This window comes from Archocentrus centrarchus, chromosome 23, assembly GCF_007364275.1.
Source record: "Archocentrus centrarchus isolate MPI-CPG fArcCen1 chromosome 23, fArcCen1, whole genome shotgun sequence".
Lineage (NCBI taxonomy): Eukaryota > Metazoa > Chordata > Actinopteri > Cichliformes > Cichlidae > Archocentrus > Archocentrus centrarchus.
The window spans coordinates 14,415,376-14,443,361 of NC_044368.1; the positions used below are offsets into that span (position 1 = coordinate 14,415,376).

General features: G+C 39.1%; 3 protein-coding genes across 3 annotated transcripts; 1 reads left to right on the forward strand and 2 right to left on the reverse strand.

The window, feature by feature from the left end:
• Positions 1–455: 455 nt before the first annotated feature.
• LOC115773838 (ras-related protein Rab-19-like) lies at positions 456–7,791 on the reverse strand. Its single transcript, XM_030720756.1, has 4 exons — positions 6,819–7,791; positions 4,476–4,659; positions 3,833–3,936; positions 456–3,746 (listed from the first exon to the last, which is right to left on the reverse strand). The coding sequence occupies exons 1-4, from the start codon at positions 7,011–7,013 to the stop codon at positions 3,558–3,560; spliced, it is 672 nt and encodes a 223-aa protein (XP_030576616.1). The 5' UTR covers positions 7,014–7,791; the 3' UTR covers positions 456–3,557.
• Positions 7,792–10,281: 2,490 nt separating this feature from the next.
• LOC115773667 (tetraspanin-8-like) lies at positions 10,282–18,433 on the forward strand. Its single transcript, XM_030720525.1, has 9 exons — positions 10,282–10,446; positions 11,144–11,209; positions 11,524–11,637; positions 11,756–11,830; positions 11,930–12,028; positions 12,760–12,846; positions 16,740–16,799; positions 16,964–17,047; positions 17,156–18,433. Exons 1-9 carry the CDS (start codon positions 10,366–10,368, stop codon positions 17,258–17,260), a joined length of 771 nt encoding a protein of 256 aa, XP_030576385.1. The 5' UTR covers positions 10,282–10,365; the 3' UTR covers positions 17,261–18,433.
• Positions 18,434–20,288: 1,855 nt separating this feature from the next.
• Positions 20,289–26,294, reverse strand: LOC115773768 (tetraspanin-6-like). The gene is made up of 9 exons (XM_030720677.1): positions 26,235–26,294; positions 23,337–23,402; positions 22,978–23,094; positions 22,714–22,788; positions 22,487–22,570; positions 21,952–22,041; positions 21,141–21,212; positions 20,918–21,001; positions 20,289–20,500 (listed from the first exon to the last, which is right to left on the reverse strand). Exons 1-9 carry the CDS (start codon positions 26,292–26,294, stop codon positions 20,426–20,428), a joined length of 723 nt encoding a protein of 240 aa, XP_030576537.1. The 3' UTR covers positions 20,289–20,425.
• Positions 26,295–27,986: the final 1,692 nt, after the last annotated feature.

Here is a 27,986-nt window from a genome sequence, read left to right on the forward strand (position 1 = left end):
AACTGCAATGTATGTTTCAGGTAATGTGTCAAAGGAGACTGATTATTGCCAAAGTATTATTCTATCCATTTGATTAACCGTTTATTGGGGTCGGGGGAGAGCCCATCCACCCATTTTATTCAGCTATCCAATTCAGGGTTGCAGGGGGTGCTGGAGCCTATCCCAGATGAAATTGGACAATTGCATGATACACCCAGGAGAGGTTGTCGGGGGGGGGGGGGTTTCCACAGAAATCCCACACAAACGTAGAACCTTTTTGCTGTGAGGAACTAACCACTGGACGCTGCCAAATAATGAAAATGGCCATACAACATTATGGTGATGTAGTCTATTAAAAGCGAGGCTCTTTCATCTGCACACAGATTACATTCCCACAACGAAAACGCACCCAAGCAGCTGAAATTTGTAATGTTTTTTAATTTTTTTTTCTTACACATAAAAGATAATGAGTCCCAAGACGAACCTAATACAATTTGATGTTATTTTTTTTTCAAGGATAAAGCACATTAATCACCATTAGTATAAATGGGCTATTTTTTTGCCAAGTGGCTCATTTTCAGTTGCTGTTCCTAGGCCAGATGTTAAATTAGACATTAAAAGACTATAAAACATAAAACAGCTGAATTAGAGAACAAAGAAAGCAAAAACAGGGTCAAATGGAAGGAAATGGAACAGGTATCATATAATGCAAAACAAAACAATGTGAGAAAGTCTTGAATCATCCTTCATTAATAGGAAAATGTGAAATAGATGCAGCAATTTACTGAATATAGGTCAAAAATAGAGTTTATACAGTTCTAACAAGCTTGAATATTTGGTATGACCACCTTTATTCTTCAGCACATCCTGAACTCTCTTTGGCAGCTTTCTTGTCATTTCTTTAGTCTTCAGGAATAGTTCTCCAGGCTTCTTGAAGGACATTCAAAGCTCTTCTTTGGATGTTGGCTGACTTTTGTTCCAGATGGTGTTGAATGGTGGGCCAAAAGTTGATAGTACTTTTTTTTTTGCATTCATGATTCCATCAATTTTGACAAGGTTCCCAGCATCACTGGCTGAAATGCAACTCCAAACCATGACAGAGGCTCCATTGTGTTTTACAGATGGCTGTAGACAATTTTGTACCTCTTTCCTGACCTCTTCTGTACATATTGATGATGATTTGATCCAAAAATTTACATTTTGGATTCATGACTACATAAGACCTGTTGACACTCATTTCCAGTCAGATTCTTGTGTAATTTGGCATACCATTTCCCTTTGTTTCTTTTTCTTAAGAATGGCTTCTTGACGAACACCCTTCCACTGAGACATTTCTGATGAGGATTCGGTAAGCAGTAGATGGATCAACTGAAGGGTCAGACGAATCTCTTGGGTTCTGTGTCAGGTCTATTTCCTAAGAACATAAAGTTCAGATACTGTTCATCTGCTGTAGTTAGTTTTTTAGGCCTGACAATTCTACTTTTTTTTCTCTGCTTGTGCTGGTTTCCTGCTAACAGTTCATTGGGAAACACCTTGATGATACAAAAACATGTACATATAACACATAACAAAATGCCTAAAGGTATGTAATTTAAAATTTATTCTTTGCTAAGATATCTGTCATCCCTTGAGTTAGGTGCCTTTTTTATGCTTGAATCATTCGTGGGTCAGTGTTAAGTGGCTTATTATTAAAAAAAAAAAATGTAAATAAGTGAAAAAGCAGCCGATGCCCAAAGATAAACTTTGAAAGACCTTCAGAAAGCCTGGAGAACTGTTGCTTAAGACCACTTAAAGTCGGGCTCCTTGGAAGAAAAGTGATCAGTGGTTCAAGACTTTTGCCCAGTACTGTATTCAATACAAACATTAGTCTAGAACAAACAGCACAGGCAGTTAAGACTTAATGAAATAACATTCCATTACATTACAGATGACAAAGATTAAGTTACTGAATCAGGCAAAGCTGACTAAAAGGAAATGAGAGCAAGCAAGACTTGCTTTTAAACCAGGGTGCATGCACAGAAATTATAATCCAAGCAATAATTAATAATTTTCCTGGTGTCAGAGAAGGAATAAATCACAGAATGGATCAAGAAGATAAAAAAAAGTTGCATGTATTAATCATTTGTTGCTTTTCAGGATGCAGCACAATTTTACCGATAAAGGGCCAGACTACACCTGCACAGTTCCCTCGTGTTCCAGATGTTTTAAGCACCAAATAACCAAATAGACAAACACTGATGCATATTTACGGTCAGACGGCAACAATCAGCGTGGCATCTGTTACATGACTTCAAGGCTGGTGGTTCAGTACAGTCTGCCAACTTGGCATTAGGCACAAAGAGAGATTGGTTCCTGGATTTGACCCTGTCAGTTTAGTTTAGAGGAAGTAGTCTTGGCATTAGCGTTTAAGCTAATGAGACTTTTTTCCCCTGGTCTCCTGGATTTCATATAAACTGAGTTAATTGTTTCTTAGTCCACTAACAGATGTTTTAAATTACCTTGGTCTTTAAGGCAATGAGCATTCACCCAACACTTATATACAATACGTAACAGCACAGCGCCATCTTGTGTTCACAGGGAGGGAGTTGCATAATATGGTAAGGCATCCATCCAGTATCTGTCAGCCCAGGTCTTCACTATTAAGACATGAAGGCGAGGACATATCTTGAAGAAAAATCCTTCAATAAAATTTCATATACTTGCAGACAGCAGGCTATGGTGCATTGAAGCCAATGTCATATGTTCTGCAACCATTAGAACACATCAATAACCTGTCACTGATATTTATGAGCATGTAACTCTTAAAAGAAAAAAAGGGAGGGGTTAGAAAGCTATTTAATTCACAGTGTTTGGACTGACAGTAATTCCTCCTCAGGACTTTTTCACCCAGAGTGCAGCAGCAGAGGATCACAGCTCCCGGGTGAAATACTCAGTCGTTTCGTAACATTTAATAACACCTGATAGTCATCTTTTACTGGCTTTTCAGAAACAATCTCTTAGAGTACAGTACAAAGACAACATTTCAACAACAAAAAAGAACTAAAGAAACAGATTTGGGACTTATTTGTGTTTCTCTGATTAAACATTCGTTTCCAGTAGGCACTGACATTTCTTGTAACTAACAGCCATGATAGTTTTTAAATGAATCACTGGATGGATTCATTTTGAGCAGTCTCACAGCATCTTGTGGAGACACAATTACATTAAATGGGCGACAAAAGCAGTCAAAGTATGGGTGACATAAATGAGAAAATTTCACTGTAACTTTCCCACAACACTGATAACTGATCTAATGTTCCCTAAATAGGTAACACACCTGGTCAACTATTTTTCAGGTCAGGTAAGTCACAAAAAACTACACTGGTTGTTTTTGGTTTGTTTTTTAACCATTCACATGCCAAAAACTGCCTAAATCCCCTCAATGCAAAGATTTTTGGGTGTTCCTGAGGCTGTGCTCGCCCTCATCCATATCCATACATTTTTGTACCTTCTTCTTCAGTTCTTCAGCCCCATCCTTACCCACTTCCAACATCCACCATCAGTCATTTTTCATCTTGCCTGTCCTGTCCTCGTCTGTATCAACAACACGACTTTTTTTCTGGTTGTGTATAAGCACTTATGGTGTCATTGACCGGCCGAGAGTTGGCTCGAAGGAGAACTCGAGGTGTGTTCTTGTTCTCCAAGTCCTCATGCTGCACGTTGAGGCCGTTACGAGACAGCAGTTCTCTGGCCATCACCATGAAGGCTTCGTCCACATTCTGACTCCCCTAGAACAATTTGTTTTTAAACAGGCTTTATATAACAATTATAATCAACTTTAAAAAATGTCATGTGTTTTGTATGTGTGAATTACCTTTGCAGATGTTTCTAGTGCAGCTAGTATACCTCTTTCCTTTGCCAGACTGCAGGCTTCCTGAAACTGAACTTGTCGTTCCTGCTCCAGGTCACATTTATTACCTAAATGGTGAGAATAAGGAAGCTAAGTGATGTAGACACAGTGACACAGGTTCCATTAATATTGCCATGCACCTAACTTACATGATAAGAACAGGCTTTCCTAATTTTCCACATGCATATGTGAAACAAACAGATCAGGCTTTAATGACTGAAGTTGTGACATTGAGTCAGAGACAACAAATGGAGGTATGTGGGTTGCAAAGTAGCTTGCAGAGTGCAGGGACTATGGACAATCAAGTGCATTTGATTAGCAGCTCTTTATCCTCTGAATTCCTATGGGAGTAATGTGTGCTCAGTTTTTCCACAGAACTGCATGGAGTCCTGCCAGTACACATCACAGCACTCTACATAGTTCCAGCTTTATTTAAGTCATGAATAGTCACACAGCACTTCAGCTTTAAAGAAGAGACTAAGTAAGGTAGTAGTTGTAATCAATTTCCCAGTATTTATTAGCTGTAATAGCATAGCCAGAATTTTTTCTTATTGATATTGTTTTGTCTGAAATGCTTTCAGACATTTTCAGTCCTATCAACACTCACCTATGAGAACGAGCACTACATTGGCTGCTCCATATAGCTCCACCTCCTTTATCCAGTGTTTCACTGAGTCAAAGGTTGCACGCCGTGTGATGTCATAAGTGATCATGGCACCATGAGCACTGCGGTAGTAGCTCTGGGTGATCGTACGAAACCTCTCCTGACCCGCTGTGTCCCACACCTGCATCTGCAACAATAAATCAGATTTAAGAAATTACAGGATAATAGTATCACAGTTGAGTAAAGAGTATTATTACCATATTGGGATGATAATTATTGGGTTATGGTGTTGGACTGAGATTTTTGTGCCCAGTACTGTGTATTAGTCAATTAGTGACTCCAAATATAGGTATCCTGGGTTTTGGATTCGGCTTCTTACATGAAATTTATTACCTAGAGCAAGGGAGCACAGTGGATGAACAACATATCTTAATCTTAAAATGTCTTTTCCCCTCAAAATGTGATATGGAGTCCCCATACAACATGAGGAATATCTGGACCACCCACCCACACACACATATATGCTCACACAGTTGAAATAGTGTTTCAGAACAGGCCCCTTATTAGTTTTCCTCTGAAGAACAGTCCCTGTGGACCAGGCAGATCTTGTTAGTGTGTTAACAACTGTCATAGTAACAAGACTCACCAGCCCCACCTTTTTTGTTTTAATGCTATGTGATGGTGATGTGAATGCAGATCGTCAACATATGCAATAATGGATTAAACATTCAAATCTTTTCTGAATATAAATCTCTACATGTATATTATGCTGATCATATAGTAGTGTCAATGCCTTTAAAATGTCAAAACTAGAAGATGATGTTTAAGGATATAAGAATGAACAATGAATTCTTATTACTAAGAGAGCTGGAAAGCAAAAGTAAAATTTACTGAATATCAACTGTCTCAATTATGTGGCCTCAGGTTTGCAAAATTCAACAATTAGATGATGTTCCAAAACTACTTATAGTAATGACTCGTTCAAAATTAACCTACTGAATCTTTAAGACAAAGCTAGACTGTGATTTGCAGGTGCTTAAAAACAGATTGGTTAAAGTGGAGAAATAGGATGCTTTCAGAACATTAACTACAGCTAAAATGATACCAATTAACACCGCTGGTGGTACTCAGAATCATTAAAAATCAAGCACAGAAGCTTGCCTTGTAAAGCCAGATAACGCTCTTTTGCATCTTTGTTTTTGTAAACACTCCTTTAAAATCATTGCTCTAAAATATAATATAATATATAATAATAAATTAAAAAACATAATTGCTCTATTAATACTTCAGCATTTATAGTGCAAATAGCTGTAATATTTCTCCTTGCTTTAAAAAAATAATCTATTAGTTAAGAGATAGTACTCATCATGCAACCATCTGTTTGTCCACCAAATATTAGAGTAGGTGTACTTGCGTGTTTGTCTTGAGTGACACACTGTTCCTTCCTCAATGACTGAGAAAAAGGGGAACAAACAGGAGGTAAAAAAAAATAATTTGCATATTTTCATAATAACACAGAAGGTGATCCTTCTGGGCATCCCCGCTTCTAGCCCATATTATGCAGCCCCATTATTGTGTCTGTGTTTACTTAGTGATGAGTGCAGATAAGTCGAAATTTACATGAATCATCAGTTTATTACACATAAGCCACCATTAAACTGTACAAATAAAGAGATTTCTTTATCCAAATAGGCTTTCAGATCAGAAGTACACACGCCCAGCAACATAGCAGTCAAGATCCACCTAAACAATTAGTTCTTTTTTATATTTAATGACAGCAAGTCAGTTAAAGTTTATTTTTACCCATACAAAAGCTCAGGTGGAGAAACCTGAACTTCAGGTCCTTCATGTGAGTGGGTTGTGCGACCTGTTTTCAACTCAGCTTACAGTACAGTAACTCACACTGTGACCAAAAGACTCCTCATTAACTGACATACTGAGAAAGGTCAATCTCATCTGCATATTTAAAAGAAGTAATTTTCTGTGCAGACAGGCAAATATCTTAACTTTAACTGTCTCCCAATATTCTTCACTCATCATTACATCAGCAGACCTGCAACCATGCTGGCGTTGTCAGAACCAGCTGGCTCCACACACTAATAAGGATCAATACATATACCACACTGAAGGTGTTTACAGTAGCTTTATAACAGCAGTTCCTAAAAGCTATACTTAAGTCAATTAACATCATCAGGACCCAGATAAGTTACTTAAGTTACTTGATGGACGAATTAACTTGTGAGTGATTTATACACTTGAGTTTATTTAGGATTTTCCTAGAATAAAAATTTGCCCATGTGTGGCTAAAAAGGAAACCCCTTTAAACACACATTAAGGAGAACTGACCTTCACCTTCCTCCCCTCGATGTCCAGTGTCCGTACAGTGAAATCCACGCCGATAGTGTTCTGCTGTTTCTCTGAGAAAATCCCCGACTTGAAATTCTGAACCACGCAGGTTTTCCCCACGTTTGAGTCGCCAATAAGGATTAACTTAAACAAGAAATCAAACGTATCATCATGTTCGGGTCCTGGCATCTCCATGGTGGAGTCACAGCAGAGTGGGTGCCTTTTCCTGTGAATAAATGGAAGAAATGATCCCTCCAGTACTGTAGATCACTTGGAATGGGTGGCCTCTGAGGTCAAGAGATGCTGGGTTATTTTTGAGGTTGAATCACGGCTGATCACAAGCAGGAAAATGGACCACAAACTTCTGCTATGGTCAGAGCTTCAATAAGGAACAACTGGCTTCTTCTAGTAAAAGCTACAGTTGGTAAGCTTGCAAGATTTCTATCAGGAGAGTAGATTTAGTTAAATATGTCCTGCTAAACCAGTTTAGGGATGGAGGAAAGTTTGTCAAGATAAAGAACTCTTCAAAGGTTAGAAAGCACCAGACAATCCATCCAGCCATTCAAAATGAAACACAGTTGGTCTAAAATATGTACATTTTTTAAAAAGAATACTAGGAAAGAATACTCCACTATTCCAGGTTTCAGTTGCTGAAAAACTTAAAGTATTTTCTTAATAATTCTGCATTTCTTCTCTTTTTACTTTAGACTTCCTCTCTGGTGCACTTTCAGTTGGACAAAACTGTCTGAGTTCTGCTTCCCTTTTTTCGGCTCCTTCTCAGGTGTTGACCCACTTTTTAGCCCCCAGCAAAAAAAACAGCACAAATACGCATTCCTTTCTTTTTGTCCACCCGCGCAGTTTCGGGCTGTCACGGCAAAAAGGAACTTCCTTTGAAGAAGAATTTTCAAAAATGTGCATCTATAATCCAGGTTGTCTAATCCACCTGCTGCTCTTTCACACACGTGTCAGTGTGTTTCCTCCACCTGATTCTCTCCCTCCCTTTTATTTTCAGTGTTCTTCTCTCACCAGTTCTTCCTGTTTGCTCTTTCAGTGCTCAGAGCACCAGTGGTAACAATAGAAACCTGCTCTACCTGCTCTTGGCAAGTAACCCAGCCCATTATCACTGCTGGATCCTGAGAAATGCAGTCAGTCAACTACCTGCACAGACGCAGTGTCTGCTGACTGTCAGGGAATCTTACATTATTCTAAGCATATTTATTCAAGTATTATACTTGAATACAAAGCTATTTATATTTTAAGGTGCATATGGTGATGGTAAAAATAAAGTACACCCTGTGTCAATTTTAAGGTTTTACATATGGTGAGTGGACCGGCCCTTAGATAGTGCTTTTCTACTCAATTTGAGCACTTTCTTACTACAAGCCTCATTCACTCATTTACACAATTGCTTTTTTTCTATACCTAAGGACTCTTAAACCTAATATTCACATACTCACACTCCAACGGACGCATCAGAGGAAACTCGTGGTTCAGTATCTTGCCCAGGAATACTTCGCCTTTCCAGGTTGTAGAATTAGATAAATCCAACCTCATGAAACCACAAATTAGATGAACAGCAACACATGGCATATTACAGCGTGTCACTATTTATCACTTTTTTCCTTTTTTTACAAACACTAACTCAAAATAAAGGAGCAGTGTGTGAAAAACTAAAGTGGATCCCATTATTCGTTAGTATCTAGAATCATCTTTAGCAGCAATCATTTGAAGTAATCTGTGTGAGTTTATCAGCCTTGTTGTAGAGGAATTTTGGGCTCATTGTCCTATTGGATGACTGAATTTCAACCAAATTTTTGCTGTTGGACAGATGGCCTCATATTTGACTTTAGAATACTTTGGTATACTTTGGAATACTTTGGCCGATTCAATGACTGCAATGCGTCCTGGTCCCATGGCTGCAAAACAAACCCAAATTGTCACCCCTCCACCATTGTGCTTCACAGTTAGTATGAGGTGTATGAGGCTATAAACTCTTCACTTTAGTTTAATCTGTCCAAAGGGCATTGTTCCAGAAGTCCTGCAGTTTGTTCAGATGGAACATTGCAAACCCAAGCTGTTCTACCATGTTCTTTTTAGAGAGAAGAGGCTTTCTCCTGGCATCCCTTTGAAAAAAGCCTCACTTGTTTTGTTGTTTTCATTTTATTTTTGCAGTTTTTCTGAGCATCGCATGGTCTGGCCTTGTGGTGAATTTGCTGGAATGTGCACTCCTGGGAAGACTGGCAACTTTCTTGAATGTTTTCCACTCATGAATAATCTTTCTCACTGTAGAATGATGGATTTTCAGATTGTTTGGAAGTGGACTTAAAACCCTTCCCAGATTGATGGACAGCAACAATGCTGATGTCCTTCCTCCTTGGCATCGTCAACACACACCTGAATGCTCCAGATCAACAAACTGCAAATCTCCTGTTTTCACAGAGGTAGCCACACCGATCATCAGATCAGTTAATTAAGTGCATTTGATTAGCAACACCCTCTTAATTCCTATGGCATCAGTAAGCACATACTTAGTTTTTCACACACTGTGTCTGGATTTTGGCTAAATTGTTCCTGAATAATAATAACATGGTGTAACATGCCATGTCTTGCAGTTCATCTCAGATTGTATTTACATATTTGAAGACCTACTGAGGACCAGATGATTGTATTATGTTCTAATGCATAAAACCTTAGAAGTGAAAGACAGTTTACTTTTTTTTTTTTTTTAAGCAAAAATACAGAATTGTTTTAATTTTATTTTTGTTGCATGTTAATGCACAGAGTAGTAGGAAACTTTATGTTCTTTTCAACGGCTAAATTTAAAAGCGTGTAAGAGGCTTTTCACATATGTAGCATTGTGAAGGCTTGATTTTTTTAAAACTTAAATTTTTTAATTAAAAATATTCGTTTACACTCTATTACATTGTCTCTTTGCATAACCCAACAGTACCTATAAGCCACATTAGACCATTAAGACTGCATAATTGCAGGTTATACAGCAGTCATGCTAAAGAGTGCAGACTGATAGTTATATAGCAAACACAAAAGCAAGTGCGCATTATGAGTCAGGTGTATGCAAATTTTATGTATATTTTATGATATTAGTTAATCCTAAGCTCCTCTTTGTAATGTTTTCAAAAATGAATTGCATTTGTAGACATATGTGACTTCAGCAAACCTGGGATATTCTGGGTAAACATACACAAGTTGACATTTGAAGGCTCAACTATACTAGCCTGTGTCTTAACTGGGTTTTGGTCAAAGATTCTGAGTGCTTCTGTGATGCTGGCTGTGGCCATGATCGTGTGGCAAGAGCCACTCAGAGATAATGCCTTTAATCGTGGCTAAGCAAAGCATCCCTCCTGGATACCAATATTTCCGAATGCACCTGAAGGCGGCACAGACCCCTCATCCAGCACATCACAGTGACGTCCTGTGCGGATACAGCAGACAGATGCCCTGACTGCTACGGTCCCAGGTCCACAGCCTTAACATTTTCTCCATGTAAAAAGGGCGTTTTAAAGCCTGGGGGAGCAGCAGCAGCAGAATGCAGCGGAGCGCAGTGGTCGTGGTGGCGGACAAAACGAGCCTGAAAAGGCCGTTTATTTTTGCAAATTCTGTCCATATGGTAGGAAATTTGAATTTTCTTTGCAATGCTTTCAAAACCAAGGGGCCTGTTTGATTTATTTTTATAGGGCTAAGTAGTTCATTTGTGGTCGTATTCCCACTCAGACCAATTAATCTAAATCAAACAAGGCTTTTTGTCTGTATACCACACGTATCCTCTCGGTCTGTAGTGTGTTGCTGTGTGTGTTGTGTGTGTTTTTTTTTTTTTACCAATATGTTTGTTATACCCAAAGAAGTGATCAGAAAAAGAGGGTAAAAAAAAAAAAAATCGCCATTGTGATGAATTTCTGCGCTAATATAAGGACAGCCATCCTTTTTTCGCTCCAGCATCTTTCCCTAAAATGACATAAGCAATATTCTTATATTGGTAATGTTTACAGTGTGTTGTGTTTCCCAGCTGAGTCACATGCCAAGGCCTCCTGTTTTGCTGTGCTGTTACCTTGCTGTTCAGTAGTCCTGCCTTCCATTTGCACTTAAAGGATCTACTGCTCCTTTAAGAAGTAACACCCACGATTTAAGAACCTTTAAAAACCAAACAGTTGAGGTGCTACATTCCCGAGCTGCAAAATAAGCAGACTTATTAATAACCTCAAATATTTATTTCACTCATCCTCCGCAGCCTTACACCCTGCATTCTCACCTCTTACCTCACAACACTTTGGAAACATAACAAATGTTTGTGTTCTTTCTCTCCAAAGGCGCTGTGCTTCTTCATGCTGACAATGACAGTAGCTTGGCATAGAGACCTCTTACAAACTGGAAAAGTAAGACTGGCCTCTCATGTTTTTGTTTTTTTCTTTGTTTTTTCTGACTGGATTTTCCTTGTGGGAAATGATGTGCCTGCTGTAGTGTCCTTGGGCAACACTGAATAATCCTCAGGCCTTGTGTACATATCTGAAGACGACCATGAACCTCTTTTGTAGCATCAAAATTAATATTAAGTGTAAGCAAATTTCAGGCTGGGTGAAATCTTTCACAGATATTTGATCCAAGGCTTATTCATTGCAATAATAGCTGGACAAGCCTAGTCAGTGTATCATTTTAACACCACTGTGGGGTTTTTTTTTTTCCTCTTCAGATGGTGTCCAGTGTTTCTGTAGTGATGATGTACATCATAGAGATTGGCTGCCTGCTGCTCTCGGTGCTCGGCGTGTTTGGAGCCTTCAAAGAAAAGAGATGGTGTTTGATTCTGGTAAAAAAGTCTGTTTGTATTGCTACTGTGCATGTAGGTGTGCCTGTGTTTTAAAGTCATACTTTCAATTTCTTTGCCCCTAAAGCTATTAACTGTTTTTTTTTTTTCTTGTGTGCAGTATGCAGCTGGGATGGCAGCAGCCAGTCAGACGATAATTGTTAAAACAGCACTAAGTTACCAAGATATTTATGAGGTATGGCATTAGATCACCTACAGTCTTTAAAAAAAGCTTTTACTATGGTATGTCTTCATATGCAAAGAACAGATTCTCATGTGATTTCTCTCTTCTCAGAAACGTGTGGTCCGTGAGGAGTCCAAGCTGCTGTCCATGATGCCCCTCAGTACAATAAGCAAAGCCAACAAGACGCTGTTGTACAGTATTCAGCAAGAAGTAAGCACCTGTTACTGTCCCCTGACTCCAAGTACTAGTCAGTTTTATTCTAAATTTGTATTGGATTTAGTTTCAGATTGGCTGCTTAGTGTCCCATGTTGTGTAACTGTATTTCCCATAATGTTTTGGAGCCGTAAACAGAAAGTGTACTCTAATGTTGCCATGAAGTCCAGTATTTATTTCTGCCCTATGAGCCTTAAATTGGTGGTAAATTTGCACCATTAAACATGCCGAATCAGCTCTTCAATTTTTTTTAAATATAGTATGAAAACGACCGAAAGTGTGTCCTTTTTATTTACAGCTAGCATAGTGTGAAAGTGCTTTGTTGTCAATCATGCTAGCCAGAAACTTCAGTTTCACTTGTTCTGTGGTCACCGTTGACCACTACTAACTTAGGTGAGGCTCTTTTATATTTTTTCTTTGGCTACGTTAGGAAGGAAATGTTGGTTTCTATGCATCGTGTTTAGACAAAAGAATATGGGCATAACAGTCACGATGTTCAGTCCCAGGCCCCACCACACCACGAGTCGGCCTGAAACTCTTTCTAATAAAGACAAAAAGCCTATAGGGGAAACTTTCAAATACAAATTGAACCAAAGGTCAGAAATGAATGCTACACTGTGTGTTAATGAAACTTGAAAGAATTTTGCAATATGTGAGAATGTTTTTTTTTCACATGTTGTGTATTGGACCTGCTTTTAACTTGGCCTCTCTCTGTGTGTCACCACTAGTTTGAATGCTGCGGTCTCATTGAAGGCTACAAAGACTGGGGCACTTCCATCCCTCCATCCTGTAACTGTCAATATCCAGGAAAATGTGTGAGTATCTCCCCCTTATAAAAATGATGGTCATTATATCAATTTAGGTCCTGTAGCATTGAGGCACTTGAGAGTAAATTTAATGTTTTTATTACCTATAGATTATAGCTAGCAATAAAATGAATGGAAGCAAAATAAAAACATGCACATTTAGGTATTTATTCTGATTTAGCCATGTGTATAACTGTTTAAAGTGGTCTCGGGTTAAGGGATATTTAGTTGTTGTTTATCCACAGAGGAGACCGGAACACTTCTGTATTTGGCAAGAGTACTGCAGTAGAGATGATTCAGAAAATGATTCAGGGATACATAAAAAGAAATCTACATGACAACAAGTAGATTTTGATGTCAATTACACTGTAAACCCAAATGGCCCAAATGGTTAAAAAAGCAAATATTTAAAAGTAATAGAGGAAGTTGTGTAATATTTCAACCAGAGGTGTAGAGCTGTTCTTTGATTCTAAGGCTGTTTCACCACAGTGGCAAGTTTAGGTTATTGAACTATAAGTGAGCAAATACCAGACTGAATTTAAGAACATAAAAAATTATCTGCCTGACCATCTTCAAGGCTGTGTCTTCTCTCTTTCTTTCTTTCCTGTGGGATAGTTTTCTGCTCTCTAACTGATGCAGTCCCTCTCCTGCACTTATTATGTGGTGAAATTTGAATTCCACCACTTTTCACAGAGTTAAATTCAGAGTTGTAGTTACATCTGACAGCTCAGGTGGAGACAGGTTTATTCCAGAGAAGGGCCGCTCATTGACAAACTACACATGTAACCCTGAACAGTGTGCAGATGAACACAAAGCATCATTTACTGTCATATCTTGATCCGTCCACACATGCATAAATGTGCACATTGCTACTGGTTTTTTTGGGGGTTTTTTTGGATCCCATAAAACTGGGTATTTATTAAAGTGAGAGAAGAAGAACAACAAACTGCATGATGTTTTGGGGTGTTGCACAGCTGTATGACTGCACTTGTGTTCATTATGGGCTGATTTCCATAAGTTGAATCATGAATTTGAATCTGAAACACTGCAAATCTATCAGCTCCCTCTCAAAAATGCCCCCATGCTTCTTGTGGCTCCCCTGCGGCACTGTGAAAGGGAATCTAAATACATATTTAATGAGATCAGCTGCAAAAATAACTGTGTCCATGGGCCGGATTTACTAACGCTCTGCACCACAGCGAAACCCTCTTCTGGCTTTAAAAAGCTGCTGTCGGGGGTTTAATGAAGAGGCGCGGTGTCAGGTTTATGACTGAAAGGCAGGGACAGATTTTTTGGTGGCTGGCTGTAAGTATTTGCAGAAGTATTTTGTATTTTGGAAGGAGAATATTCAAATGAGCCACTCAAACGTTATTTACTAAAGTTAGTAACATGCAGTGCAATGCTAAATTTATTGCTGAACAAAAGCACGTTATTCTGGTTGTGGGATTCGTGATGGTTGAGTGCTTATTTATTTGAAATGCGAGGGGGAAGTGTTATTAGAGAGTAATTGTGACGGGTGGATGACTCAAAGCTGTGAGCACGGTGCTAAAACTTTGGCTGTGTCCTGCAACTCTTCATGCAGGAGTCGTCATCCTGCATGTTTATAGCAGAGTCCCATTCTGCTCCTCAGTAATAAATCCTCATATTTTAATGAAACTGAGCAGAAATGAACAGTTTCAGGATTTCAGTCGTATTTCTGCTCAGAGGTCAATACATAAGTAAAAGGCAGTAGTCCAGCAGTGTGCACAGAGCGATTTACACGTAACTTCTAATTTATATGTTTTTTTTAACTTTTATCTATCAGAGCAATACTTTATCATACAGAAATATCTGTCAAATGTGTTAGTGTGTCAGACTTTAATAAGTACCCGGAGCCTCACAGCCTGCAGAAAAATCTAGAACGATGCACACATTTACACATGTGGCACAGAAACACAGTTTAATTAAGGAGGTCAGAGGGTCACTGAATAAACTGTTCTTCATCATGGACGATCTGTCTCATACGTCCCACTCCACATTACTGAGGCAGCAGAGCTCCTTCTCCCTCAGACTGTGATAAAGAACGCTTCAGGAAATCTTTCCTACTGTTCTCTATAAAACTGTACAATATCTCTTCTTTCTGTGACAGGTGAACACACCTGTTAGGCATAAGAGTCCACACACATATTTCTGTATTATAGCTTGCAGCTGTCTTCTCAGAGTCATAAAGTACATATTATTTATTAAGGCAATTTACAATACTCGCTTGCACAATGTCAGTCTTACTGTTACTCATCTTTAACTACATTTTTATTTTTTATTTCCTTTCTTTGTTTTTTGTCACTCTTGTATATGCATATATATGTATAGTGTTTGCACTATCATAGTATAAGGCCCTCACTACAGTATGCACCCTGTGGCACTTTAACTTTGTTGTTTATTTATTGTAGATTGTACTATTTACCTTCTGTAACACAATAATATCCCTTGTGGGATCAATAAAGTCTGAGAGCCTTTAGCAATCAGGCGCCTCTTCTGTGGAACCAGCTTCCAGTTTGGATTTGGGAGACAGACACCCTCTGTACTTTTAAGATTAGGCTTAAAACTTTCTTTGTTGATAAAGCTTATATTTGAGGCTGGATCAGATGACCCTGAACCATCTCTTAGTTATGCTGCAACAGACTTAGGCTGCTGTGGGGGCTACTAAACAATGGCTTTCTCTCCCTTAGTGTGCCTCTGCTCTCTCATCTTTACCCTCACCTCCAACTGTATGATCTTTACCTTGAAATATAAAGCACCTTGAGATGACTGTGAGGCAATCTCGCACAACCCCAACAGTTTCTAACATATGGAGCCACCCTTATCGAAAACCATATTGATTCTTCTTCAGCTCCCTCTCATTTATAGTAACTGCAACATTGTTGTAAGAGAGAAGCAAGTGTACCTGCACTTACACTGTATTATTTTTTCGTTAGGACATCAGTCACTAATCTGTGCTGCTCTTTGGAGGTAATTATTGAAGGTCAAGGTCAAATTTATTTATATAGCACACTTAAAATAACAGAGTTGACCAAATTGCTGCACATTATTAAAATATATAGCCCACAATACACAACATTAACTGACTTTAAATAAAATAAGATAAAATTAAGTAAAAGCAGACCATAGAATGATGTCACACTGGAGCCAAATGCCAAGGAGAATAAATGTGTTTTTAATTAAGATTTAAATGTGTGTACCGTCTGAGAAATGTGGATGTGGAGAGGTTTGATGCTGATTTAATGCTGCTGCTGCTGCAAAAAGCTCAATCACCTGTTTTAATCTAGTTTTAGGTGTGTGTAGCTGGTTAGATGACCTCAGAGCTCTTACAGGTGTGTAAATGTGAAGCAGACAGATAAAACGGTGCCAGTCTGTTTAAAACCTTAAATAAGGAGTTACGCTACTTGTTATTTACTACCACTTACTAGCTTTACTCAGCTTTACTCGGCCTGAGATGCACTGTAAGAATAAAAACCGTATGCATGTGGCCACAGAGATTCTGCTGTAAAAACAAGTACAGGTAGAAATGTGCTACAATGCTACAAACCTGATTGTTTCTCTGTATTTTTATGTGTTGAAAATCAGATTTGACTGCTTGCTTGGGGTCCGTATACACTTAAACTTCATTCTGGGTTCTTCTGAATCACTTCACAAAGTTCGTCAATCTTAAGTCGCCTTATTTTTTTTTTGTGGTAACTTATTTGGGTTCACAGTGTAGTTTGAGAGTGTAGCCATGAGGGTCTGTTATGTTGAGCAGCAACAGCAATGCAGTCTGAATGGAACAAGCAATGCCAGGCAGAACTGTCAACTAGCTTTACACCCAAAACTGTGAAATTGTCCTCGTTCTGTTGCATTATGTAATGAGATTTTGCACTCTTCAACAGATTCGACTACGAGGCAGCGCCACACTCGGGGCTCCAAAGAACCAGTATGTTTATCAAGAGGTAAATATAAAAGGACTACGAGCACATTAAACTATTGCTTTCTCATAGATGTTATTTCTCATTTTTAAATGCCAGCAACATTTTTGAGCCCTGCACAGTGAAGCATCATCACTCTGCTGGAGGAGGTCCCCTGCTGAGAAAAACTTTCACTTTTCTTTTCACAGCCTTGCCTCCCAATTTATCTTTCTGAACTGAAGCTCGCGTTCACGTTGGCGATGGGTATACAATTCGGAAGCGGAGTGTTTTGGGTATGGGTATTATTTTTAATCCATTTAAATGGTCTGGTATGACCTTACACTGCAATAAATGTAAAAATTTCCATTGAATGTTTCATTAACCTCTGCTTTCTGTGCCAGGTTGTTTTACTTGTTATGAGCATCAAGCTGATGGACCAGATCAGAAGGAAACAGGAGTTTATGGCTCTTCTTGAATCAAACAGATACGTTCCCGGTGCTTTCTAGCCACCTGCTGTGTTTTAATGCGTACTTCCAAATTACTGTCAAGCATACATGGTTTGAATTTGCACATAATGATGTATTCTGTAACCTGGCTACTTTATGCTATAGCAATATATGTTATGATTTTCTATGTGTTGATGCATGTTTAAAAGCAATCTACTTGCGCAGTAGATAAGTTTTAAATGACTCATCTGCCTTACTGCTGTAACAAGAAAAAATAAGCAATTTATGAACATTAACCAATCTTAAATAATTACCACATTTTCATATGCTTTTTGTCACATCTGAATTTTTTTTTTTTTTTTTGGTTTTTTGCTCTGTGCGTTAAGACTTTGGATATTTCTGATGTGATTTATCTCCATCCATCATCACATGGTGACATCAGTGAGTCTTTTTAAAGACAGATATTAATCTGCTCGTCTACTTGGACGTTTGATTTCAAACTTTTCTTTTTGCAGCCAACTGTACGTTCAACCATTAGTGAGATTTGACTTGCATCATCTGGGCTTAAAGTACATATTTAAATATGAGTCCTTGTCTTAAGCACACATTGAATTTTAAGCATTAGAGCAACCAATAACCTAAAAATAAGAATATTAATAATAAGCTTTATGTAGCAGCTTTTTTAAACAAAGTGCTTCATTCGAATTATTCATTTAACAATGCATTTTCTTGAATAATCAGGTCAGACAAGGGAATGATTCACATGTCTTGCTGGGACAACAGAATGTTTTGATGCCTTGTTATGCACACTGTCTAATATCTGAAGCCTTGTCGCTGATTGCAGTTTTTCTTAAAGCACACATAGCGAGTAGATCGTATGTGATCATGTCCAGAGGAGAGGAGAGGAGGAGAGGGGATTCTGTTTTGTTGCACACACTCGTAGACACGCAGTAAAAGCCGTCTTTTATTTAGAGTTTTAGGTTCAGATGTTGGCAAGGCCGCCGCAAAGACGTTGTGAGAGGCTCTTGTAAGAAAATGTGCCACCCATATTCTTCGGAGACTGTAATGCTCCAACTGATGCCACTATCACCGGAGAAGCCTTTATGCCACGTCACGTCTAATATAACTTGCTGCATGAGCTGCCTGCTGATGAAATTTCTACTTAAGTCATATGTTGTTAAATTAATTTAATGTGAAGCAGCAGGTCCAGTGTCTACCTGTGCACTTTAACCATTAATGCCTAATATACAGTATGTTCTGGCAGCATATGGTGTTTTTATTTCTGTCATACACTGTATTTTTTTTTAATTTATGTGATGGCATTATGTAATATTTTGTAAATAGAATGAATAAAATGTAATTCTTCTTCTTTGTCTTCATTTTATTTTGGTTTTGGGCCATTCTCTGCACGTCTTCCCCTCGCTCTCTGTCTCTCTTACATTTCTTGTCATGTCAACAGCAACTGAAATAAAGACTGAATATCTGAAAGTGGGAACAAACCATGTTATCAAGAGTCAACAGCAGGTGGCCAGACAGCACTACAGTATTTCAGCCTTACAGTGGGACCAGGAGGATATACAAATGCCACAACTATGCTGTGTGGCAACTTCACAATTGTATCACCACAGAGATTAAACTTTTGACTGTACTTATCATCCAGCTAGTGCCGGGGCGGTGGAAAGAGAGAATGCTTCTGCAAAGAGCAGGAGACTGATCAGAGATCTCCAGAGAACCACCTGGAGGCACAAATGGTGGCACGGACCATTCCAGGTACTACTGCCAACCCAGACAAAGTTTAAGGTCTAAGGTCGTGCCCCTTAGGTTCATGCCAGCCACTGAAAGAAGTAATAATAATAACAGAAAGGATTAAAAGATTCCTGCATGGATCCTGAGGAAAACACAACAGGTGTACGATGTGCTCTTCCCTTTCAACCTACAGCTGCATTAGAACAAAAGAACGAGGGGTGGAAAAGTGCCCTCCTCCAGCAAGAGCGTGCCAAGCTCCAACTAAATGACCTGCACAATCTGTGGCACCCGATGGAACGCAGACAAAACCTGCTGAAAGAGCCAGGCTGGTGTGGTCTGAAAGCATCAGCATGTTTTTATAGTTATGGTTGCTATGGATGTGACCCATCTGAACATTTTTACTCATGAACTCCTACTTAACAGGTAATGCTATTTCCAATTTCCAGCTTATGCTATGTTCACCCCAGGTGAGTAAGCACTGATATTTTTGGAAGTTTTTATTTTTATTACAGCTATATTTGACATACAAATTTTGCACTATAAGAGTGATTAAATATAATCAAAAGGCTGGAATAGACAGCAGGAATAGAAAAAAGATGACATGAGTGTAAATGAGGTGTTATTTTCCCTTTTTTTTTTTTTGTAAGAGTGCTTGTGCAGCATTGATCCCTTTGCAAAGGTTTCTTTCAATAAATCTCAGAAAATCAGTTTGGCTTCAATGCTCCATTTATTCTTTCCACAACAACAAGAACATGATGGCATACTATACTTTTTGAGTATAAATGATTAATTTTATTATAACTTTCTCATATGCGTTACAGTAACAGGTTACAACCATTTAATTACATGACAATTTTTTGGATACTCATTTTTGGAAAATCCTGTGATCAAAAACTTCACTTCATATTTATTACAAATAATTTAAATACATTTTACTAAACAATGAAACGAGTGCTACACAAGTACAACAGCTACATAAATAAAAAATAATAAAAACAATTATACTCTAAATTATGTTCAGTATATTAAAAAAGGGGGTTTCAACAAGCCAAATAACAAATGCCCTGCATGTTGCACATGTTTTTACTGTACTACAAACATCTTAAAGTATGTTTAAAAAGAACAATGATAACAAAATCCATATCTATAAAATACAATAATAAATATGAACAAATGCATCTGGTAAAAAAAAATCTCAGAAGAGCTTAAATTAATAAATAAGGCCTGTAAAAAAACCAAAAACAAAACATAACAAAGAAGTTCAAATTGCTCTTGCTGGATATGATATATTCAGCATATCCATTATCATATATAATTTGTATTCTTGTATTAATCCCACTGACTCAAAGGTTTGTCTTAACTTTGCTTAATATGCTGACATTATGGACATCACTGCTGGGAGCATCAGAAACAAGCAAAGACATCAGGAAGAAGCAGCTCTGTGAGGGAGGTGTAGTTTCCTGCTTTTGCCTCTGCACTTTAGTTCACTGCACTGTTGTCTTTATTACGATCAAGCTGGCACAAAATGGCAATACATAACACGATGGACAACACCTAAGACACAGTGAAAGAGAGATTTTTATATTTAATTTTACTTCTTGTTCATCTTTGGTTGTTTCTTGAATTGCTTTGAGCAACCGTGCAATTTTAAAACGAGGCTGAAAAGGGCAGAAATGTCAAAGAAAATAAAAAGTCAGGTTTGGCAGCAGCAAAGATAAAAAAAAAAATGTTTGCTCGCCTCAGATTCCTTTAAATTTCATTCAGTTTTGTATGAAGTTAGTAACTCTTGGCTGACAGACATAATTGCTGCAATACCTGGAATAAGCAATCTTTTACACCAAATTTGATCATTTTTGGAGAAAACTGTGTTCCTTGAAGTAAATTATTTGAACTCAAATTAACCAAAACTTAAGATGAAATGAGATTTTGTCAAAAGTTACAGTACAGTTACACACACCTTGTTACACTTACCCACAATAACAAGAATCCCAGCGTCATGCCAAACAGCATCCTAAATGCACTCTTCATGGCCTTGATTAAGTACATAAGGCATCCCTAAAACATTAAAGGATTAATGAGATAAACATGTATAAATTTTTTTAAAAAAGTTCTTGCATTGCAGTTGCATCAGCTGACACCATAACAGCTCATAGTTCTCATCAAAAGAGCATTTTGATGGGAGTGTCTTTAATACCTTTTCATAAATCATGACATGCAGGTCATCCTTCTGGCCCTTAAACAGGCTGCTGTTCCTAGGAGCTGCCACCTAGAAAACACAGATGTAATTTTAACAGGGGATTCAAGTCAACTGGTTGCAAACTGGCTGTATTCTGGTGATAATCCTTTATAAAAATCATGTGCCTGTGTCATTTTGCAGTTAAATCACCACCCTACAACAACTACATCACTATTTGTAGAGCAATTTCTGAATTTCTGTTTCAGATCTATGAGAGTCTGGTTGGACTCTGATTCTAAATAGTTAATGTGAATTTTTGTAAAATTGAAATTTCTGTTTATGCAGACAGCAACAGATTTGCAATTTTCACCAGTTGATCACAGTTTAATAAAGTGCATGCAAAATTGCCAGCTTGACCTCACTCAGTCACAAACTGAGTGATCTTATTCCCATTTTATTACTATATTGATGCACTGAAGTTGCTTGAAGACAACAATTGACTGTGAGTGGTCACAGTACTGGGCCCTGTCTTCGAAGCAACCGTTCATTGCAACACCTTTGCAGTCATTTTGGTTGTGCCATGGTTTCCAGTGGCTGCTTTCTCTCGTGTGACTGTAGCATGAAGGAGCCTGGTGACGTTTGGACTTTGTGCTGCTTCGGGAGGAAGTTTGATTTCATAAATGAGAAGCAAATGAAAAAAATTTTTTTTTAATTCTAAAAATTAATTGCTCCTCGATGACAAATGAATTCTACTGATAATGCTACCGCCTTTATCAACAGGTCCTGTTACACAAGGCGTCTGTGTAGATATGTTTTCTTTCACACTTACACATGGGTTAATGGCCTCATCGGTGCACAGGCAGGATTCTGGGATGTTGGACTTCCAGTCCTGGTAGCCCTCAATTCCACAACACATCAACTGAGAGGGATGTCAGAGGAGAAAATAAGAAAACTTAGTGAGAACTGAAATATAACCACCCCCTAATCCCTTCTACAAACAGTTAGGTTTGACCAAACTTAACTGCTTCAGATTTGTGCTGCTGAAAAATCTATCAGTCATATCAGAACAGTAGGCTTGTCTAAGATTTTATCATTGCATTGCACATAAGAATACAGCATTTCTTCTCTCTTCTAACTTTAGTACTTCTTTAAACATCAAAACAGCTATTTTTAAGTTGCTAATACTGGGAGAGCATGTGCCTGCCATCCAGTTAACTGAAGTGTCAGCATTGATTAGTTCAGCTTTTAGTCTTAAATACTGTACTACATGTGAGCTCACACATGTTAGTAGAGAGATGCTTCAACTTTATTGTGAACACATGTACATCCTCACTCACATCCTCACACAACAAAAAGTTACCTACTTCTGTCTGTAGCTTATTGAGGTCTTGAGTAGCATTAACCAGCGGCAAAAGGTTCCGGTAATGCTTCTCCGTGTTTTCAGCTAACTACACAACAAAAACAAAGTAACATAAAAATTACAAACAGTTTGAAAATATTCAATAATATTCAACAAATTGGATTCAATAAATGCACACATACTAACACAAGAAACAGAAATTCAGCATGTTTAAAGGCAGCGTGGTGATACCTTAGGCTGTGCAACCAGTCCTGTAATATTTACCACCAACATGAGGAGACTGCTCAGAATCATTCCAACTACAAACTAACACACACACACACACACACACACACACACACACACACACACACACACACACACACACACACACACACACACACACACACACACACACACAAAGAGAAATTCAGGAATAAGGATCCATTTATCTTTGGTATAAAGTGTTAAATGTTTTACTACAAATATCAACATAAATGTATTTTCTGTACCCACCACTGTTAGAGCCCACTTCTTCTCTTTCCAGACACCAAAGGCACCAAAGATGGTCAAGGCAATAATTACAACAGAAATAATGTACATAAAATATATGCCACTGAGTGCGTATTCTGCCTGTAGAGAAAGCACACAGAAGCAGGTCAGGAGTGAGCAGGAGCGTAACTGGACTTCAGTTACCCATGCACATGCTGTGTGGTGTTAACAATACTGAAAACAAACTAGACTATCACACACTGGCATTTTGCTGACCTTGGTTAAATGCAGGTTTTGTGCTTCTTGCTCAATTATTTTGCCACTAATATGCTAATTGATGCTGAGTAACATAATGCAAGATTTTGTACATATTCATGTTATACCTTATCCTGTTGGTGAATGTTTCCATGAGATAAAAGAGTGAGTCCTAGGAGCAGCAAACTGATGATCTGTAAAAGCAGTAATACAAGGTCATGACTTTCAGGGCTGCAACAGGAGTAAAGAACGCCTATAACAGGTTTCCCCAAATCATCGATGATTTCTCCTTATCCTGAAAATGCATGTACTAGCCAACCTAATACTAGTAGCAGTGTTCCATATTATACTACTGATGAAGAAATATATTCACCATTTCATCATGGAAGACCAAATGCAGTGAATCTCCCAGGTCACCCAGCTCCTGCTATTAAGTTAACATTACCATGTACAGTACATCACAGGCACTCCCCACAACAGACCCTATCTACAATCCAATCCAATAAATAGCCTCTTTGCACAATTAAAGTAGCTGTGTACAGTTTAGTCCCCACAATCAGATGCTGTCAGTGTAGCACACACTGACTTTCTTTTCATTTTGTTTACTTAGTTTAGTTCAGGAAATGCGACCTTTGCCACCAGTAACTTCAGTGCATTCAGTTCTGTTCTTACCTCTTCTGTCTTGGGCCCCTTTGAGTGAAGATTGTAGATAGGGCTTATTGTGGAGGACGCTTGTGGTGTGCAAGGCATTAACCTGATAGCAGGAGCTTTCTGACCTGAGAGGTTCATGTATGAAATTACACATATGTAATTTGTGTCAAGATGCACATAAAAAAATGGGTGAATCTAAATTGTGAAACTGGTGGGTTTTTATTGGCGGGCGTGGCCTTTTGGTGATCATACTCTGTTCCCCCAGTCTTGTCTCCGTGGTTGTCTTCTGTCTTTCCATTTCAAGTCCTTGTGTGTGAGTCTGTCATCTGTTTTGTTACTTCCTGTCTTATTTTGGTGGTCTTTTGTCTCTTGTGCATTGTATCTAGTTTAATTTCTCTTGTCTTGTTATCCCTGGTTTGATTCCACTGTGTCTTCCGCCTATTTTCCCCTAGCCTCTTTACCTTGTGTACAGTACCAGTCCAAAGGTCGGACACACACTCCCATGCATGGTGTTTACCTACATTATGTTTCGTCCAGTTCTGTTTCCATGTTTAGTTATCACCTGTCTCCAGTTCATGTGTCATGGTCTGTGTTGTGATATCCCTCTGTGTATGTACTTCCCCATGTTTTATCACATTTGTGTCATGTTTAGTCACCCATCCATCCTCTTCCGCTTATCCTGTTCAGGCTCTTGGGGGGGGGGGGGGGGGTGCTGGAGCCTATTCCAGCTGACATAGGGCGAGAGGCAGGGTAAACCCTGTACATGTCACCAGCCTGTCGCAGGGCCAACACAGAGAGACAGACAACCATTCACACTCACACTCACAGAGTGACCCATTAACCTAACCCCTGTAACTACATGTCTTTGGACTGTGGGAGGAAACTGGAGTACCTGGACGAAACCCACACAGACACGGGGAGAACATGCAAACTCCACTCAGCGAGAGGCCCGGGCCAAGGAATCGAACCCAGACCTTCTAGATGTCATTGTAACTGTGAGGCAGTAGTGCTAACCACCACCCCCATGTTTAGTCACTTCCTGCTTTATTTTGACACTTCCTTGTCCCGTGTGCTTTGTGGTCTGTTTTGCTTCCCTTGTGTCATTAGTCTCATAATTACCCTGTGTGTATTCATACCCTCAGTTCTGCTCTGTTTCTTGTCACATGGTCGTCTATGGCTCCAAGCTCACTGTGTGTCCATGTGTTCTTTGTTATTTCTAAGAAATCCTAGAGATTATGTTTTCCAGGCTCCTGGCCAGCCCACTCTTTTGTAACATGCATACTGAGTTTACCAGCAAATAACTGCCGAGCTATATACTGCCTCACGAGTCCTGCATTGGGGTCCTAACCTAATCACACACAGCACACTCCGTGACAGATGGTCAAATGTGTACCTGCTTGTCTTCATGTCAGCTTTGAGCATTTCTTCAAATGAAGTCACAGAACTGTTTCTGTCTACCTCGCTGTCTGCATTTTGCCGCTCTGCTGTCTCAAAACATTTGAATGGAACTTGGTTTGGACCCGTGCACTAACAGGATCTCTCATGTACAGTAACAAAGGCAATGCCTAGATGACACGAAGAAACCCATTTCAACACTCAAGTATTCAGCACTCAGAAATTGATTTATAATTGACTGGTCTATCATGTTGTTACAGAAACTGGCAGCGTAAGATATTTTAATGAGCTCAGGCATGAAATTAATCTTGATAATCACTTTGCTTTCCAGAAAACCTATAACCCAAACCACATCCTGTATCAGATCCTGTATCACCATTGAGGTGATACAGGATCTGACTGTAAATGATGGTTTGTGCTCTTCTGCACACTGTACAGGCCAGCTGTTAGACAGATTTCATGTGTAGTTTGTCATCAAGCAGCCGTTCTCTGGATTAATCCTGCCCCCACCTGGATCCACAACTCTGAATTTAACTCTGTGAAAAGCAGGGGAATTCAAAATTCACCAGAGGACAAGTGTGGGAGAGGAACTGCATCAAAATAGAGAGAGAGCAGACAACTAACCCACAGGAAACAAAGAAAAAACATCCATGAAGATGGTCAGACAGACCACTTTATATGGTCTTAGATTCCATCTGATTCAGTTTGATCACTTTTGCTCACTTATAGTTCAATAATGTAAACTTGCCACTGTGGTAAAATAGCTGCAGAAACAAATTACAACAAGAGTATGCAAGTGAACACACGCACTACACCTCTGCTCCTATAGCCTTCAAAAGCATCTTGAATAAGTTAAACTGAAAAGAGTTTAATTTAATTACAACAGATGGAAAATGGAAACTTTTGCACACAGTACAACATCTGCACTTACATGATCTTTCAGTGCCTCATAACAGGCAGCAGAAAAGGAAAAAACGTACCCCTGTCAGACTTAGCACGACAATGTAACTCCGTTTCAAGCCGATGTGCAGTCTTCCCATTTTTGCTTCTCCTGAACTCTCTGTACAAGCGAATGCTTCCTTTGTGCACTGTAGAGAAGAGATACTTGTTGGTTATGCACAGAAAGAGGTGGGTGAGAAGAAGCCCCACCAATATTCTGTGCTCCCTACCTTCAAATAATGGTGAGAATGTCTGTGGGTGGAACTGAAGAGAGTTGAGAATCATCTGTAAAAGTTTTAACATTTAAAAAAGGGGTTTTAAATCTCCTGGACTAATGGGCTCTGGTATGGTAATCTCTCTTTCTTTCTCTCTCTGAATGTATCTTTCAATTTCAATGTAATTTAATTTTGAAGCTGAAGGCGAAGGCTTGGCTCTGAGTGGACAGGGTGTGGTGGAGATGGGGATTAGAATTGCTTCTGCTCTGGGTAAAATGTGCTCAAAACATCTGGAAAGAAGCCAAAAGCCATCAAATTTTTTTTGTACATGTTTCTAGAGAGGCAAGGATCTGAGAATTTCAAAACTGTTGCTAGATTTTTTTTTTTTTGTAATTGCCTTCAGGGGAATGGCAGCAGAAGAAGAATTAAATTAAAATCCTTACCTTGCCTGGGGAATTAAAGGGGGTCCACTCAGGGAGTGGTTTTGAGGAGGTCAGAGAAAACACAGATGAAGATGTGGAGACTGAAACAGGATGCCCAAGGTGGAGCTTTGAGCTAATTGCACTCTCCAGAGCTTGCAAATGGATAATAAAGTCTTGCAGACTGGGGCTCTGAGACTGTACTGCTGGACTGACGTCACTGGCAGCAATAATAATAATTAGTGAAGAGGATTGGCTGTAAGCCTGAGGAGATGCAAAGCAGAATTTCCTCCTTCTTTCAAAGCTTCTCTTTGGACATCGACTGTTTTTCATTTATTTTCAGTCCATTCCTTTTACTTGACCTTCTTCAGAAGAGACACAAACCTCATAGAAATGTTGTTTCTGCTGGACTTAAAGAGAGCTGAAGAGGTATTGCTGCTATAGGTGGTTCCACGAGCTACTGAATTATGGGGTGTACTTAGTTTTTCACAGGATTGCAGAGAGCTCTGAGAAAGCTTTCTTTTTTGCAGGCTTGTATGAGCAAGCACTTGGTGATGGTAGGAAGAAAATAACTCAGTTTCAGTGGGAAGAGACTACTGTCAGAACTGGGCTCAGGGAGGACAGTCACCTGCTGTTTACAGTTGGGGTGAGGGTAAAGACCTCCCTCTCCCCAGCCACACCGAGGCCAGCTGAGATCTTGCTATCCTAAGACTGCCCCAGGGCCTCCTCCCAGTAGGACATGGCCAGAACACCTCTCCCAAGAGTTGCCCAGGAATCATCCTAGTCAGATGCCTGAACCAATTTAATTAGCTTCTTTTGATGTGGAGGACATCGAAAGGAGGGTAAAGGGAAAAAAGAAAAGCATAAACGTGCCTAAATCACGCAGTATTTCCATTGTAAACACATCGGAAGCAGACAGTTTCCTGCTGTGTTTTGCACCAGGCTGGTCATGTTGCAGGTGAACTTTGTGACGCAAATCCTGATGATTTTCTTGAACGTTTCCTCACCCGAGATGAATGTTGGGTTCGCCACTTTGAGCCAGAGACCAAACGGCAGTCCATGCAGTGGAAACACCCGACTCCTCCCCCACCAAAGAAGGCCAAGGTGGTGTCATCTGCAGGGAAGGTGATGGTCTCTGTCTTCTGGGATGCAAAGCGCA